The 18,388-nt window shown below is 40.7% G+C and overlaps 1 protein-coding gene and 1 pseudogene across 1 annotated transcript; one reads left to right on the forward strand and one right to left on the reverse strand.

Annotated features, from left to right (window-relative positions):
* Positions 1 to 491: 491 nt before the first annotated feature.
* Positions 492 to 3,885, reverse strand: LOC125195262 (WRKY transcription factor 6-like). The gene is made up of 5 exons (XM_048093437.2): positions 3,664 to 3,885; positions 2,520 to 2,606; positions 1,622 to 2,014; positions 1,426 to 1,539; positions 492 to 1,344 (listed from the first exon to the last, which is right to left on the reverse strand). Exons 1-5 carry the CDS (start codon positions 3,883 to 3,885, stop codon positions 715 to 717), a joined length of 1,446 nt encoding a protein of 481 aa, XP_047949394.1. The 3' UTR covers positions 492 to 714.
* Positions 3,886 to 4,550: 665 nt separating this feature from the next.
* Positions 4,551 to 5,740, forward strand: LOC148929317 (uncharacterized; annotated as a pseudogene).
* Positions 5,741 to 18,388: the final 12,648 nt, after the last annotated feature.

Below are 18,388 nucleotides of genomic sequence, written 5' to 3' on the forward strand. Positions count from 1 at the left end.
AGATAAGGCCAATAATCATCTGAATTTACTTTAATACCCTTTCTCATCATTTTTTTATTGTATTGTATTTTTCCCCTCTTTTCTAATAGCATGTTTATACTTTTGTTATATCGTATGAAATTCATTAGTAAAAATTTTAAAAAAGAAACATGAAATATCTTTTATTGGACAGAGAAAATAGTAGTACTATACAAGACTGAAGTGAACACATGTGAAATCAATTTAACAATAAACAATTTTTGTTCTCCTAATTGTGAATTAATGAACAATATAACAACAAATTAATTGAATGTTAATTACAAAATATTTTATATTAATTGTAATTATTTATTTTTATAAAAACAAGTAAATATAAGATATTAACTACATCAAAAATTTAAAAACGTTATATATGATCATGATCAAACTTAGTTAACAATCATTAACAAAATCAATATAAAACTAAAAGTATTCATAAATTGAAGGACTTAATCATAAAGAAATAGTACTCGTAGAAAAGTTCAGGAACATTTCTTCATCATTCCTTTATCCATGTAGTATATATGAATGCCATGTTCTCTTCGGGAACATCAATCACAATTGCATTATTGAGACGGGGAAAAATAATCAAAATAACATGAAAAAATAACGAATTGAATACCGCAAAATTGAAGTAGAACCCTCAAATAAAAAAAAAAAACTACTTCATCATCATCAGCAGCAGCATCACCTTCATCATTTGAAATAAAAGTTGGATCCATTATTGGCATCGTTGTTGTTGTTGTTGCTACTATTGTTGTTCGTAGACGTAGACGAACCGCCTATGATGGAGGTGATGGCTGCAGCCAATGCCGCAGCAAAATTAGGATCATTAGCCTGAATTGAATTTGAAGAAGTGTCATTATTAGTCTGCCCTAATTGATTAGTTGATGAATTTAAATTTTGCAGTTGCTGATTGTTTTGATCCATTTCTTGAGACATTTGTAGACCGGAAAATTGGGATTGGTTATACAATGCCTGGCCTAAGAGCTGTGGTAGCAGGGCCGCGGCCGGTGGTGTAGGAAAGGGGATCGGAGCTCGGGGAAATTGCAGGGGTTTCGGGGATTTCGTTAGGTCTAATGTAACCGTGGGAAAGGGCGCGGAGGTGGAGATAGTGGCCATGTTGGTGGAGCAAGGGAGGAGCGTCCGTGCTAGGAAACTCGAGTTTATTAAGCCGTCCGCACTCGGCATTGAGCCGGAGAGGAGCATTCTTGCAGCCGATGAGGTCGTGGACGCCATAGCCATAGCTGTTGGTGGCAACGGATGGTTGTGGTGCCCCTCGTATGTCGTTATGAGAACGCTTCTATCCTCCGCGCATCTTTGCACCTACATAATTAACAATAAATGATAAAAAATAAAAAATAAAATTTTGAAAATCAAACAAAAAATTTGTTTTGGGAAACGAACTTGTTTCCTAACTGGACAAGCCACTGCCATCGTGCAACGATAGTATGCACGAGGGCACGGGTTTCCCTTGGCTATCTTTTGACCATATTTCCTCCACTGACATCCATCATTCATCTGCCATTTCATGTTTCAAAAGTCAAATTATTTTTTTATCAAATGAAATAAAATACGAGATTAAAATAAAAGATTATAATACCATAGGGCCCTCAGAGTGGGCCCTAACAGAAACCCGGGCTTTCCGGATGGTGGCCTCAGTGGCCTGATCGACACTGTTGGAAGAAGCAGAATGAGTGAGAATTTTGTGTTGAGGGCTTAGATTCTCGTCATCAGCCGGGCCTTCAGACGAAGAAATGTCGCTGGCATTAGCCCCGGCTGGCACTCCGGTATCGACAAATTGTCGATGCATTGAGGATGAACCATTTCCATGGGAGCTCTTACCTTCTTCAGCAATGTTTTGCTGTTTTTCTTGAATGAATTTTTGCATATGCATTTGCAAGCCATTGTATTTGTTGGTGGCTTGAGCTAGCGTCTCCTTCAAATGCTCATTCTCTGAGTTCAATCTTTTTAGCTCGGATTTCAGAATCCCTACCTGCAAGATTCACACATGCTATTTACTAGTGTCGTGTTGGTGTTGGAATAAAATAAATAAATTTAATTTTTATAGTAAAAGTATTTTTATACTATTATCTAATTGAAGATGTTATGTAAGTACTCTCTTTATCCACAATTAAATGATCCATTTTGACTAAAAATGAGTAAGGAAAAAAAACAAATGGGTTATTTAGCTGTAGACACTCTAAAATAGCAAAACGAATCATTTATCGTGGACGAAGGAAGTAGTAGAATTCTCTAGAATTATGTAGTACAAAATGCAGATACTTTGTAGTAGTTGAATTATCAAGATTATATAGAATTCTCTAGATATTTTATATAGCAAAATTTAGATGTATTACTATTTTGCATAATAAGAAGTATAAAAGCATTCTAAATTTGTCCAAATCATCAAATCTCTTAAATCCCTTTATTACACATCGTTCTTAAATATTTCCTCTTAACTATATTTGTCCTCCCACACATTCCTTATGTTCTCTCACCTCAGTTTTGAGATCGGAATTAGAAAGAGTCCCGCCTTTATTGAGCTGATCCCCACCGTTGTTCTCCGTGCGAAGGAAGAGTTCAGTCTGTAAAAATATTTATACTTATAAAATAGGAATAGCATTCGATTAAATGAATTAACCATAATCACAATGCAATCTCATAGAAATCCTAATCTTTCTACCACATTCATTCTATACTAACTTAATGCAACAGCAATATATTGAAGCATTGATCCAAACCCAATTTATTCAATGAGTAATGTATAATGAGCTATAAAATGAAAAAACTATGATCCATTAGATCAAATTATTAACAACAATCAAATACTTGTAATCTTATTTTATATTTAGAAACATAAAATGTATAAAGAAAAACTCATTTAACTATTATCAACAATCATAACTTATTACTCTTTCACTCTTTCAGTCACAACTACTTTCACTCTTTCGGTCACAACTAACATGATACACTTTGTTAACTATATCTTTGCAATCAATTACTCAAAATATTTTACTCTTTTAGCGTTCTCATTTCTGTTTCTGGTAAAAAATAACACATTTTCCCAATAACACATTTTCCCACTTGCTTTTTCTCTCTCTTATTTTATTATCTTTACATTTTTCTCTCTCCTAATTTATTGCTCCCTCCGTCTCAAGGAAGATGACCCTTCCTTGGGAAAATACGGGATTTTATGCAGTTTTATTTGGTGTGATATATGTCATCTTGGATGAGATAAACTAAAAAAGAAAAATGGGTCATCTTCGTGTGACAGAGGAAGTATCTTTTCTATCTAATTAGACACCTTTTTATAATTTTTGTGCCGAAAAGAAATTCCTCCACTATCAGGGGCATAACCAGGTTATAGATGAAAGGGGGCAAAATTATATGCGAGGAAATTTTGAGCATTTGAGAAGGGGCAAATACAAGGAAATTCAAATATTTTTACAACAATAAACTAGTACATGCAAACATATTTGAGGAGGGGCATTTGCCCCACATTCTTATAAGGTTGCTCCGCCCCTGTCCACTATTATAGAACGGAGGCAGGACTTACATCCATATTTTCCTCTCCAATTGAACATATTAATCCTAAAATCTCATACAGACTAAGGAATGTATCAACATAAAATGCAAACTTACATTGACGCTGAAATCTGAGGGTTCGGTAGTGTATAAATCCGTAGGATCGGCGCCTGCGCCTGCGCCTCCACCACCACCGTCGTCGCAATCCTTCTTCTTTTCGGAGAAGAAGTCCATTTCATCCATGGTGACTTTCCCTTTATCACTCACATTCTCATCGCAGCCCAGGTTAAAAGGGAACTGGACATTGGTCGAAGGCAGCGGTGATCTAGTGGAGTCCATGGATGAAAATCGCCGCGGCGGCGGTGGTGGTGTAAGATTAATTATTCCTATCAAATCAGAGTCCACTTTTATAATTTTGGCAATATATAGCGTCTTTGCTACTGACTCGCCCGTAAAATGCGAGGGTTTTTAAAGAATATTCAGTCAGCACACATTCTATTTTAAGCACTTTCCGACTTCCTAGTACTTTTTTACTGTACGGTTTATATTAGGGTTTTACATCGTTTGATATCAAAATGCTAGAATATTCTATAAAAATATAGTTAAGAATATTAATTAGAATTTAGGCCGGATTCTTAATTTCGTTTGATTGGTGCCTATATATTTGGGTGTGTGATTTGATATGCAATGACGTGTATTGATAATATCGTAGTCCACACCAAGAAATCTTGGTTGAAGAGAACTAGTAAAGATTTGCGATTTTGACATTGTCACAATTCTAGGACAAACTATGTTCGAATATAAAAAATATAAACTTAATTTTGTAAATATCTAGATATAACGTAGAATTAGAATTATCTGAATATTTAGATATTTTAGTAAAAATATTTAGATATTTTAGGAGAATTCTCTAGATTTTTATCCATAAAAACCTAGATTTTTAGAATATTAAAGAATTAAGTAGAGGATTCTAGGGTAGGAAGTTGATGCCTATAAATATAAATATGGGCAAATTGTAACAAGTTGAATAACTTGAGAAAGTTTGAGAAATAAAAGTGTTCCTTTATTTTTCCACATCACCAACTTCTCCTAAATCATTTCCCACATATTCCACCAATTTTCCTCTCAAATATTTCCTCCAAACTAAGTTACTCCTCCAGCATATATCTTTTATATTCCAACAAAGTGGTACTAGAACCGTAAGTTCCTACCTCTTGTCGTCATTCCAAGTCCCCATGGTCAATAACAGCAGTTTTGATAATTGGAGTATCAAGATGAAAGCGTTATTGGGAGCTCACGACGTCTGGGATATCATGGAGAGTGGCTACGAGGAGCCGCAAGACGAGGCCGATTTATCCCAACAACAAAGGGATAGATTGCGAGATGCGAGAAAGAGAGACAAGAAGGCTCTCTATCTCATCTACCAAGCTCTAGGGGACGACGATTTCGAGAAGATCTCGAGTGCAAGCACCGCCAAAGAAGCGTGGAAGAAGCTCCAAATCTCGTGTGTTGGGCACGAATGAGTAAAGAAGGTATGTCTCCAAACTTTAAGAGGAGAATTTGAATCTTTACATATGAAAGAGTCTGAATCAATTTCAAATTATTTTTCAAGAGTCTTGTCGGTGTCAAACCAAATGAAAAGAAATGGTGAGAAATTGGAGGATGTTAGATTCATGGAGAAAATATTGCGTTCTCTAACCCCTAATTTTGAGCTCGTAGTAGTTACAATAGAAGAAACAAAAGATTTGGAGGAAATGACTATCGATCACTTATTGGGATCGCTACAAGCATATGAGGAGAAACAAAAGAACAAACAAGAAATTGTGGAGCAACTTTTAAAGTTGCAAGTAAGCCCCAAGGTGAAAGAAGAAAGTTCGAGCAATGGTGGTGGTCGACAAGGAAGAGGCCGCGGACAAAGACAAGATCGCGGTCGTGGTCGAGGATATGCTCGTTGACGTGGATGGGGATATTTTGCAAACAATGAAGAAAGAAAGGAGTCCCCAAGTACAGGACGAGGAAGGAGTAACCCACAGTCGAGGTACGATGAATCTTCAATAAAGTGTTATAATTTTCATAGATATGAGCACTATGCTTCGAGTGCAGAGAGACAAAATCAAAAGTTAAAGAGAAGGTCAATTACGTGGAGAATACGAATGAAGAAAATGGATGTGTTCTTCTAGCTTATAAAGGATAAGCTGGAAGAAAAGATGATATGTGGTACCTCGACACAGGAGCGAGCAACCATATGTGCGGAACATGAGCATGTTCGTGGAGCTTGATAAATCAGTAAGTGGTAATGTCTCCTTTGGTGATGAGTCTAAAATTTCAGTTAAAGGAAAATGCAAGATTCTAATTCGTTTGAAGAATGGAGCTCATGACTTTATTTCTAACGTATATTACGTGCCCAATATGAGAAATAATATATTGAATCTTGGACAACTCTTAGAGAAAGGGTTATAACATTCATATGAAAGATTATAGTCTTTCAATAAGAGATTGCAAAAATGATTTAATCGCCAAGGTGTCAATGTCCAAGAATAAGATGTTTTTATTAAATGTTCAAAATGATATGGTGAAGTGCCTTCAAACATATTATAAAGATAATTCTTGGCTATGACATCTTCAATTTGGGCACTTGAATTTTGGTAGCTTGATATTGCTATCAAATAAAGAAATGGTACGACGATTACCACCCGTCGAGCACCCCGATCAACTTTGTGAAGGATGCTTAGTTGGGAAGTACTTTAGAAAACCGTTCCCAAAGGAGTCAAGTTCGAGAGCTAAGAAGCAATTGGAGTTAATCCATGCAGACGTGTGTGGACCAATCAAGCAAACCTCCCTCGGTAAAAATAAGTATTTCCTAAACCCTAAATACTTCTTGAAGCAGAAATCAGAAGCATTTGATGTCTTCAAGAAGTTCAAGGTTGTCGTCGAGAAAGATAGCAGTCTACAAATCAAAGCAATGAGGACCGACCGAGGTGGAGAATTCACATCCAGAGAGAATTTTGTAAAGAAAGCGGAATTCGACGGCTACTAACAGTTCCGAGAAGCCCCCAGCAGAATGAAGTGGCTGAACAAAAGAACGGGACCATCATTGAGATAACTCGAAGCATGCTAAAGACAAAGAAGTTACCTAAAAAGCTTTGGGCAGAAGCAGTGGCGTGCGTCGTGTACCTGTCTAACAGGTCTCGTACAAAAAATGTGTGGGGAATGACTCCTCAAGAAGCTTGGAGCGGAAGAAAACCAGGGATCGCCCACTTGAGATGTTGGTGGAACTGGCAGCGGAAGCGGTGTGTTGCATGGATTATAATTTAACAATTATTAATCACACCAATAAATCACATAATAATCAGATCTATTTAGCAGATTATTTAGACAAAATCTATTCTCGTAATTCTTACATGTATCATGCTCATAACTTGAATTGATCATGCTTTAAGAATATTGAAACCTAAAACATGCTTTTCTACGGAGCAGAAAAATACCTTATTAATTCTCCAAAGAATTGAAGATGGCTAACTGCTTCTCCACGTGACGCTTTGAATACTAGACCACAAATCTTCTCTCTGGTTCCCGAACTGTACTCCGATATCAGTGTGGGCTGATCTCACCAGAATACTAGGAATTAAATAAAGAAGACAGAAGAAATCCTTTTGGGAATAGGAGTAGAATTCGAAATCCTCTTCAGCTAGAGGAGCTCGAAAATTTTGAAAATTTTAAGTATAAAAATTGTGATGATTCTGTCTCCTTTATTCTCCTATTTATATTAAGTTCCTTTTGGGCCCAGATAGGGATCTATGGAAGGTTTTGGATATGGGCTCATCCAACTTACTTTTTACTAATTAAATTGAACCTACAATTTAATATAAGTTATAATTGGAATATTACGAGCAGCCACTACAGAAGTAATATTGAACTCTCCCCATCCAAATCCGAAATTACAAGTAATCCGGGTTTCCGTTTAACTTTCATTGCCCGCGCTTAAGATAAAAATGTCCATTAATTAATTAATTTCTGCTATGGACTTAATTAATTAACTTCTTATTAATTCCAAGAGTGGACTTAGCATGAAACGCTTATTTATTATTCATAGAGTAATCAAACTCCAACTAGCTAGGTTCTGAATAATAAAACCTTGTTTCACGCTCCTCTTGAGGACATTATCAAACGAGACTCAGCTCGCGCACGATTCAATATAATAGCAATCCTAGCACCGCTAGATATTGATCACCACTACCCAATATATCAGGATCATTGGGTTACGAAAAACCCGCACCATTTGATAAGTCAAAGTAATGCATAATCAATACCGTATGCTCAATGCTAACCTACATTGATTAAGAAACAAATATTTATCAAGACCTCGTCTTTCAGTAGATAGCCTAAGGGCAAGTCTTGCTGTTAGATCCGTTCAGTGCTATACCTATACCACACCAATGTCATATTATTTCAGTAAGGCTTAGAAATATGCGGACTGACATTGCAACCTTTCTCGATGGATAGTCAAATTCCAACTAGGTTGTGAAATTCATCTTTTTCTTTGTTTAGAACTGACCGTGTTACCTTAAAGTGGGCGCCGCCCACAACCGGTCTACTAAAACAAAGACTTAGACTTTGTTAAGTTAACTTATACATTTAAACATGCATTAACATCCATTAAATGTAAAACATAACAACATTATGACAAAAATAATCTGTTTTATTCATTGGAAAATAAAATAAGAGTTTTACAGTATTCAATCACTCGAAACGTGATTTCTAGTATACAAACTCTAACAATCTCCCACTTATACTCAAAACACTTTCGAGTATACAAAATGTGCTAACGTCTAATTCTCCCACTTATACTGAAAGCGGATTGAGGTCTTGAATTAGTCGAACTCCCATTCCTTCAACATGGTTTTCATACGGCTTTACCGCTAATGCCTTCGTGAAAGGATCTGCCAGGTTGGTTTCTGACTCAATCTTGACCACTTTTATGTCTCCTCTCTGCACTATATCTCGAATGATATGATACATCCTCTCTATGTGCTTGCTTGCCTTATGAGCCCGTGGTTCCCTCGAATTTGCCACAGCACCAAAATTATCACAATAAATGGTGATGCTCTTGGGCATATTCGCAACCACACCTAAGTCCAAAAGGAAGTTCTTAAGCCATACAGCCTCTTTTGCAGCCTCCGAAGCGGCCACATACTCGGCTTCCATGGTAGAGTCTACAATGCATTTCTGCTTTACACTCTTCCAAATTACAGCTCCACCTCCTAAGGTAAACACATATCCGGAAGTTGATTTTCTCGAATCTATATCAACTTGAAAATATGAATCTGTATATCCTAAAGGACAGAGCTCGGCTGCATTGTAAACTAGAACATAGTCCTTAGTCCGATTAAGGTACTTGAGTATGTTCTTTACGGCAGTCCAATGTCCTTGGCCGGGATTTGATTAATATCTTGCTACCATGCCAACAACAAAGCAAATATTAGGTCTAGTACAAAGCATAGCATACATGACACTACCAACTGCCGAGGCATATGGTATTCTTCTCATCTCTGCTATCTCAGATGTTGTCTTAGGATACATCTCTTGAGATAAATGGATGCCATGTCTAAAAGGTAGGAAACCTTTCTTGGCATCTTGCATGCTAAAGCGTCTAAGTACTGTGTTGATGTAAGATTCTTGGGATAAGCACAACATTCTCTTTGCACGGTTCCTAAGAACCTTGATACAGAGAATGTGTCCCGCATCACCCGTATCTTTCATCTCGAACTGGCTGGACAACCAAGTTCGCACTAATGACAACATCTTTTTATTGTTTCCAATTAGAAGAATGTCATCTACATACAAAACTAAGAACACAACATTTCCCTTTTCAACCTTCTTATACACGCAGCTTTCATTAGGGCATTTTTCGAATCCAAACTTTTGAACGGTTTGATCGAAACACTGGTTCCATGATCTAGATGCTTGCTTGAGGCCATAAATGGCCTTCTTAAGCTTCCAAACCATGTGTTCCTTGCCCTTTACCACATAGCCTTCGGGTTGTTCCATGTAGATGGTCTCCTCAAGACTTCCGTTTAAAAACGCAGTCTTAACGTCCATCTGCCATACTTCTCAATCCATGTAAGCTGCTATAGACAAAAGTATACAGATCGATTTGAGCATGGCCACTGGGGAGAAGGTCTCATCGTAATCGATGCCTTCCTTTTGGGTATACCCACTTAGCCACCAGTCTTGCCTTGAAGACTTTAACTCGTCCATCGGGTCCACGTTTACGTTTGTATATCCACTTGCTCCCAATGGCAGTACAGCCTTCGGGTAGGACAGACAAATCATAGACGTCTTTGTCTACCATTGATTGTAGTTCCGAATCCATTGCTTTCACCCATTAGCAATGATCGACATATGCCTGCGCCTCTGCAAGGTTCCAGGGATCAAGTACATTGCTGTCCGAGGAGTGATCCATACACTCTCCCAAACCAATGTATCTATCGGGCTCATGCGAGACCCTCCCACTGCGACGCAGCACTACAACATCTGGAGTATTAGTTGAAGTTTCTGGAATTGTTGTTACACTAGGTAATTGTTCTTGGTTAATGGAAGTCGTGACTGGAGTTAGCTCTTCTAGAGCTATCTCACTGCTGGAATTATGATTCATTACAAAGTCTTCCTCCAAGAATGTGGCATGAGTGCTCACAATTACTTTCTGATCTAGGAGACTATAAAATTCATAAGCTTTCTAATAAAGCTCATTTCATGCATCGGTTTAGGGTTAAAATTATGTGCATTTGGGGCGTTGATGTGCGTTTATGAGTTCAGGTGCGTAGTAAATCTGTCGGACCCAGGAGTTGCTGTTACCTGACCTGGCAGATGCAAAAGAAATGAAATTGAAGCAAAATTCAGAAGTCGTCGTTCGGACCTGGGAGAATCAAAAGTTGGCGACAAGAGCAAAATGGAGCGAGAGCAGATTATTTTAAAGAGTCTTACTCAAGGGCAAGAGCGTCAAATCACCAGAGGGATACCCTAGGGGTCAGAGCTTCACATATATAAGGAGCTCAACCTTGAAGAACGAGAAGGAACAACCACTTCTACACTTTCCTAGCTCTAGCTCTAGTTCCACACTTCAAATTTTCATTTCTTCTGCTGCGCACTTGGATATGGAAGATTCTGGCCACCGTGGTTCTCATCATCATCGTTATTTTGCTGTGTAACACCACCTTGTGAAGGCGAAGAAACAATCTTATTTGCTTTCGTTTAGTACTTTGTGGTTTTTAAGTTTCGCAACTTTAGCTTCTGACTTTGATCTACTGGATTCAGACTTATTTCGAGTTATTATGGAAGTTTATGTTTGCTTTTGGTTGGAAATCGCTGAGTTTATGTTTATCTCTTGCTTTTAGCTTTCATTCGTGTTTGTTATTGGATGTTTGGAGTTGAAATACGTTGGTTTGTTGACGGAGGTTGGGGATTTTCGTACGGAGATGTTTGGATTTGTTGAATCTTGGTGTTTTTGAGTTGGAGTTTCGCGTATTTGGTGTTTGATGTTTACGTTGTGCATGATCAGGGCTGTTTACTTTCTGTTTCTGCTTCCTTTAGGTCCAATAGCGTAGATCTGTTCGTTTAGGCTTTAATTTCTCGTTTTAAGTCTAGATCTAAAGTTTGCTCTATTTTCATAGTGTTTAAAACTCTGTTTTATCTGCTATTCTCGTTTGATTCCCGAAGAAGATGAAGTTGTTGGTAGTTAGAACTAGATCTGTTTTATGTCAGTACTTTTCTGCATGTACTTTACTTTTTCTGCATATCCTCCAGACCCTGTCAGTACGATCTGCTTTGTCTCTTTTACTTTTTTGCATGCTTTCCCAGACCCTAGTAGTTTAAGGAAACTTGTCTTGCTTTTCGCTTTATGCTTGTCTGTCCAAATTAGGAAAGTCTTTCTAGTTAAGTTTACTCCAGCTGTCTTAGAACTTTAAAATATCGCAGTTTTTCTAAGTCAAGTATGTTCCGTACGTTCCCAGTTCTTAGACCCAGTAGGTAGAGTTAAATTTTTCTATCTCTTAGACCAAGTAGTTTTAAGTTCTCGACCCACAAAAATTGCGTGGCAGCAGCCAACCCCCTTTTCCAAAACATCCTCAAATGCAGTTTCGTAACACCTTCTTCTTCGTGGGATTGATCCTTTACTTCCCTGTGCTAAGTTGTAGTATAGTGGGTTGAGGTTTTTGACGGAATAGAGTGCATCCAACGACCCCTTTCTGATAGTTTCACGATCTTCTAGCCTCTGAAGTCTAGTCGAATCCTCTGGACCTGTTAGATCGAGTGATATCACATATAGCACAAACCTGCACTGCACTTCTAGAGCCTGTCAAGATGGCGTTGTTGCCGGGGATAGCATGGTGTTATTTGTGTGTTTGCGAATGTTTTGGTGTAAATAGTTTATTTACTATGTTTTCTTTTGTTTCTTTTTTCAGTTTATGAACAGGAGCTACCGGTTCGGACACTGGAACAACTCACCTGGTTGGAGAAGCGCCCAGACTAGTTGGCGGATCAAGGAAGCGATATTCCCAGTTACCACCAGATCGGGGCTTACAACAGGGGATCCAGTTCACCTGAGTTCGGAGAGCGACGAGGAGTCAACTTCGTCAGTAAAGAAGGAACCAAAGTCAACCTCAGAAACAGATGAGGAAAGCGTTGAAGGAATGGCCAACGCAGGCGACGACGAGCCGGAGATCGGCTGGCTCACTGCCCATCTAGATGGCGAGCCCGCCCAGGCTATCGTCTCTAACCAGCGCCAGAGGGCGATCGACATCAAATCTAATGTGCTGGGTATTCTACCCAATTTCTCGGGTCGGAGGAATGAATGTCCATATGAATTCCTCAATGAGTTCAGTAAGCTTTGCAGTATTCAGAAGAGGCCCAACAATGCAACAGAGGAGGATTACCGACTATGCGCGATCCCGTTTGCGCTAAAGGGGGAGGCTAACATGTGGTTACTAAGGTTGCCACCCGATTCGATCCATACGTGGAAGGATTTCAAGTTGGAATTCCTGGATTACTTCTTCCCTTCTAACAAAACTAATGCTCTTGAGAAGGAGATCCAGGAATGCAAGCAAGAATATGATGAATCGTTGAGCCAATATTGGTCCAGATTTAAGGAGCTGCTCGATTCTTGCCCAAACCACAGGATGATGGAAGCCGAAACCTACTATCTATTCTATGAAGGGGCAAAACCTGAGTCCAAAGATCTGATGAATACCGCTAGTGGAGGAAATTTCACCAAGAGGAAGGTGCGCGAGGCCCGAGAGATACTGGGGAGATTAATTGATGCAAAAAAGGCATACGGTTCACCTCGTACCATCCTAAGGAGAGGAAGTGCGAATGCGGCAACAGTGCAAAATGAAGAAAGGATGGATGCCCGGGCGGATGCAAGGATGGATGTTAGAATGGAGCAGCTAGAGAAGATTATTCTAACCGCCCTGGGGAAGAACGACTCCCCGGGCCCAACAGAAAAAGAAAAACAAGCACTAGGTCCAGAGGATGGTTACAATTATTGTGGATCTCAAGGGGGGATGGATTTTCCAATCCATATAAATGCTGTAGGAAATTGGAACCAAATTAATCAAGGCAGCAATTGGAACCAGTGGAGAATCAAAGACACTCCATGGAGAGACAATCCATGCTTCAGGTGGTCCGATGGGAATCAAAACCCTCCACTTCAGATTACTAACTCAGAAGGAAACCAAGGGAACCAATCCAACTGGCCCGGAAGGAATCAAGAGGGACAGGGCAACTGGAATCAAGGAGCACAAGGTAATTGGAGTCAGGGAGGTCAAGGAAATCAACCCAGCTGGAACAATAGGAATCAAAATAACCAGGGAAGCTCATATGTACCCTCACACCAGAGGAACAACAACTATCAGGGACCAGGGAATCAATACAACAATAACCAAGGAGGTCAAGGAAACTTTCGCCCACCTCAAGGGGGTGGACCAAATCATGGTCAAGGGCCAAGTGGCAGTCAACCGAACTCCCGGACCCAGAGGAATCTGGACGATATGGTCCATGACCTAGTGAGTTCTCAACAGCACATGCAAAACAACTTGCTGGCCAATAATGACGTGGTCCACAAGCTCTAGGATGCTCAGCAGGAACACAAGGCCGCGATGGATCTGATGTCGAAGCAATTATCTCAGATCGCAACGTCCCTGAGCGACATGCGAGGAAATGAAGGGAGGATTCCAGCCTCAGTAAAGCCACCAGAAAGGGCAAATATCAGCCAAGTTACCCTGAGATCCGGGAAAGCATATGAAGGACCCAAGCTGAAGGTAAATGATGAAATGCCAGTGCCGATGAGCGAAGATGTTATCCACCCGGTCCAGCAAAAAGAGGAAGTTAGGGCAGAGGACGATATCCAAGCCGGTGACTTGGGAGAATCGTTACCTCAGATGGCTAACCCATTTTTCTTAGACCCGGAGTCTGAGGTAGAAACTGAAAAAGAGAAAGGAGAGGCGGAAGAGCCTTCTAAGGAAGATCCGACCATCGCAACAAAGAGGATTAAACCTTTTCCCTACCGAGGGGATGCCAAGAAGAAAATGGACAACCCCGTGGATTTCATGGAGATCTTTAGAAAGCTGGAGATCAATCTCCCGTTCCTGGAGGCTATGAAGCTGCCCCCGTTCAGCAAATTCATTAAGGAGTTCATTGCGGGCAAGGCAAAATCCGATGGAAAGATCGTGATCGGGGAGAATGTATCTGCAGTAATTCAAAAGAGGATAATGCCGTCGAAGCAAACTGACCCAGGTATGTTTACCTTACCTATCACTATAGGAGGTGTCAGAGTCGAGCATGCTATGTGTGATCTAGGTGCGTTTATTAATGTGTTACCGCTTTCCATATATAAAAAACTGGTAGGGGCAAGAATGACTGATACGAAAGTGGTGATCCAGTTAGCTGATAGATCATGCATTAACCCCGAAGGAGTGTTAGAAAATGTGATAGTAAAAGTTCATGATTTCCTATACCCTACTGATTTCCATGTGATAAAGATGAGTGAAAACGAAACTGCTGAGTCTAGTGGCGTTCTTTTAGGAAGACCATTTTTGAGGACCGCTAAGACTATAATTGATGTTTTTGATGGCACCATCTGTTTAGATTACAATGGGGAGAAATTCACTTTTAGCATTGATGAAGCTATGAGGAAACCACTTGACGTGGAAAACCTCCATTTTGTTGATGTCATTAACCCCCTGGTCCAGGAGTTTCTTGAGACCGAACTATTGCAGGAACAGGCTGATACCTCGGAGATGACAGAATCTATGAGAAAATAAGTTGCAGGATGGTGTGAATCAGTTACTAAACAAGGGCTATCTGATGAAGAAATCACAAAGGCAATAATGGACTTCTGCGGCGATGTAGGATCCCTTGGGTCCAAGGGATCAGTCCAACTGGCCAGTGTGGAAAATTGCCAGAGTTGGACGAGCTGGTCAAGAAAGGAATGGAGAAGAATCCGTTGCCACCTGAAGTACCCCCCTCCAAAGAAAGAGTTGAAGAACCTTCCTCCGGGTCTGAAGTATGCCTACTTAGGCGAAGGCGAATCTCTGCCTGTCATAATCAACAGCCTTCTGACCCAGAAAGTGCTGGGGAGGAACCAGAAAGCAATACGGTGGACTCTATCTGACCTAGTAGGTATCAGCCCCGATCTATGTACGCACCACATCCGTTTGGAAGAAGGAGCCAAGGCACACCGGGATCTCCAGAGGAAACTCAACCCCAACATGAGAGAGGAAGTCTTAAAGGAAGTATTGAAGCTGCTGGCCCTGGGAATCATATACTCCATTCCCGATAGTGAGTGGTGAGTCCTGTCCACATGGTGCCGAAGAAATCAGGAATACAAGTAGTCAAGAATGACCGTAACGAGCTTGTGCCCACAAGGCTAGTCACGGGGTGGAGAATGTGCATAGACTACAGGAAACTCAATGCGGCCACACGCAAGGATCATTTCTCGCTACCATTCATCGACCAAATGCTGGAAAGGTTGGCGGGAAAGCAATACTTCTACTTTCTAGATGGCTACAGTGGATACTTCCAAATCTATGTCAATCCGGAGGATCAGAAGAAGACCACATTTACCTGCCCCTTTGGAACATACGCCTACCGGAGAATGCCTTTTGGTCTGTGCAACGCACCTGGGACATTTCAGCGATGCATGATGAGCATTTTCTCGGATCTACTGGAGGACTGCATAGAAACTTTTATGGATGATTTCACCGTATATGGAGATTCTTTCGAGACTTGCCTGGGGCACCTAGATATTGTTTTGGAGAGATGCAAGAAGAAGAACCTGGTGCTGAACTATGAGAAATGCCACTTCATGGTCAAGGAAGGGATAGTACTAGGACATGTTGTATCTGAGAGGGGCAAGCAAAGGTGGAGGTAATCTCTAAGCTTCCACACCCAACGAATCAGAAGGAAATTTGAGGATTCTTGGGGCATGTAGGGTTCTACCGAAGGTTCATTAAGGACTTCGCAAAAATCGCCCAGCCCCTGACAAGACTTCTGCAGAATGATGTGGAGTTTGAGTTCGATGATAAGTGTAAAAAAGCTTTCCAGCTAATCAAGGATCGTCTAGTCACAGCTCCGATAATCCGCTCGCCCAACTGGGATTACCCCTTCGAGGTAATGTGCGACGCAAGTGACTTTGCAATAGGAGCAGTGTTGGGCCAGAGGATTGAAGGAAAAAGTTATGTCATATTTTATGCCTCGAAGACGCTCAACCAGGCCCAGAAGAACTATGACACCACCGAGAAGGAGATGCTGGCTGTGGTGTACTCATTTGAAAAATTCCGACCATATCTACTGGGGTCGAGGGCAATAGTGTTCACTGACCATGCAGCCATTAAATATCTCCTAGCCAAGAAGGAATCCAAGCCAAGGCTAATCAGATGGGTGTTGCTATTGCAAGAGTTCGACTGGGAAGTCAGAGGGACCGAGAATAGAGTGGCTGACCATTTAAGCAGGATTACCCAAGGAGAAGATGAGGAATCCATACCCGATGCTTTTCCAGAAGAGCACTTGTATTACTTAGGGGGATCCGCTAGACCGATTAGATGGGTAGCAGTGTTAGCATTAATTGGGCCCGAGGAGTCAGAGAAACGGAAAGGCAAGCCGAATAACGAGCCTTGGTTCGCGGACCTGGCAAATTATTTAGTTACTGGAGAACTACCGTCCGCACAAGAAATCACTAGGGCCCAGAGGATGAAAATTAAAAGTGAATCCAAGTACTACTTTTGGGATGACCCATACCTCTGGAAGATGGGTTCAGATCAAGTGATAAGAAGGTGTATTCCAGAGTGGGAGCAAAGAGACGTGCTAAACCATTGCCATGCACTAGCGTGTGGTGGCCATTTCGGCCCAAGGAAAACTGCAAGGAAAGTTCTGGATAGCGGGTTCTACTGGCCTTCGCTGAATAGAGATGCTTATGAGTTTTGCCAAAATTGCAATAGGTGCCAACTGACCGGAGGGATTTCTATGAGAGATGAGATGCCACAGACTCTAATAATAGTCTGCGAGATCTTTGATGTTTGGGGCATGGACTTCATGGGCCCATTTCCGTCCTCATATGGAAATACGTATATATTGGTTGTTGTGGATTACGTGTCTAAATGGATAGAGGCCAAGGCTACAAGTTCAAGCGACGCGAAGGAAGTTTCAAAGTTCCTAAAGGCCAATATATTCAACTGATATGGCGTGCCCCGAGCGATCATCTCAGACCAAAGGACTCACATCTGTAATAGGAAAATTGAAGCACTAATGAGAAAATACGGAGTCCACCATTGGTTATCTACTCCGTATCATCCCCAGTCAAATGGGCAGGCTGAAATCTCAAACCGAGAGATCAAGGGCATCCTAGAGAAGACAGTGAATACATCAAGGAAGGACTGGAGCAAGCGTCTGGGTGATTCCCTCTGGGCCTATAGAACCGCTTACAAAACACCAATAGGAATGTCACTGTAACAGCCCGCCCTCCTAGGGTACAATAAATGCGGCGGCTGCTACCCGAAACCGACTCCAAAGAAGTAAACACAGACTAGGGTTTCATTTAAATAGTACTGGCCAAAAGAATTGGAAGAAATATCAGAGTATTTAATGCAACAACTTAACCTAAAAGTTCAAAGGAAGATAGATATCATAAATGAGGGGCAAAACCTTAAGAGTACGACATAGTATTTTAGACAAAATCACGAGAAAAGGCTAAGGTCTCAAACCGAAGGCAAGATGCCAAAACTCCAAAACAAATTCATATGTGTATCAAAAATTCAGCAGAAAACGACCAAGAGAAAAGCATAGCTATGTATGGTGACACAACAACACTTAGAGTTCAACACATCCATATTAATTAATTAAGCTGCTCAACAACCGCCACCGCTCGTCATCATTCAACCTGCACATAAGGAAAACACATGCAGGGCTGAGTATTTTGAAATACTCAGTGAGCTCGTTGCCAAAACATTTTATAAGTTATGCCACCCTTACCAAGTGAACTCGAGTTTTAAGCAGTTAAAAAGAATATCACGAGTATCACAAAATATATTTTCATAGACTGGCCAGTCAAAATAACCTCCCATTTTCTCATCAAATTAACAATCATTCCATGGTGCGACGAAAGTGTGGCCACACTTTTCGCCCACGAGACCGGCCGACTAGCAAGGACGGCTCTCGATCCCATTGTGTACACAGCCTGGTAGGGCTTGCGGCTAGGGGTGGCAAATCGTGCGTGTCGGGTCGTTATCGTGTCGACACGATAACGACACGAACACGATAACAACAAACACGAACACGACCCGTTAAGAAAACC

Source organism: Salvia hispanica, chromosome 4, assembly GCF_029641045.1.
Source record: "Salvia hispanica isolate PSC_SH4W2 chromosome 4, Shi_PSC_v1, whole genome shotgun sequence".
Taxonomy (NCBI): domain Eukaryota; kingdom Viridiplantae; phylum Streptophyta; class Magnoliopsida; order Lamiales; family Lamiaceae; genus Salvia; species Salvia hispanica.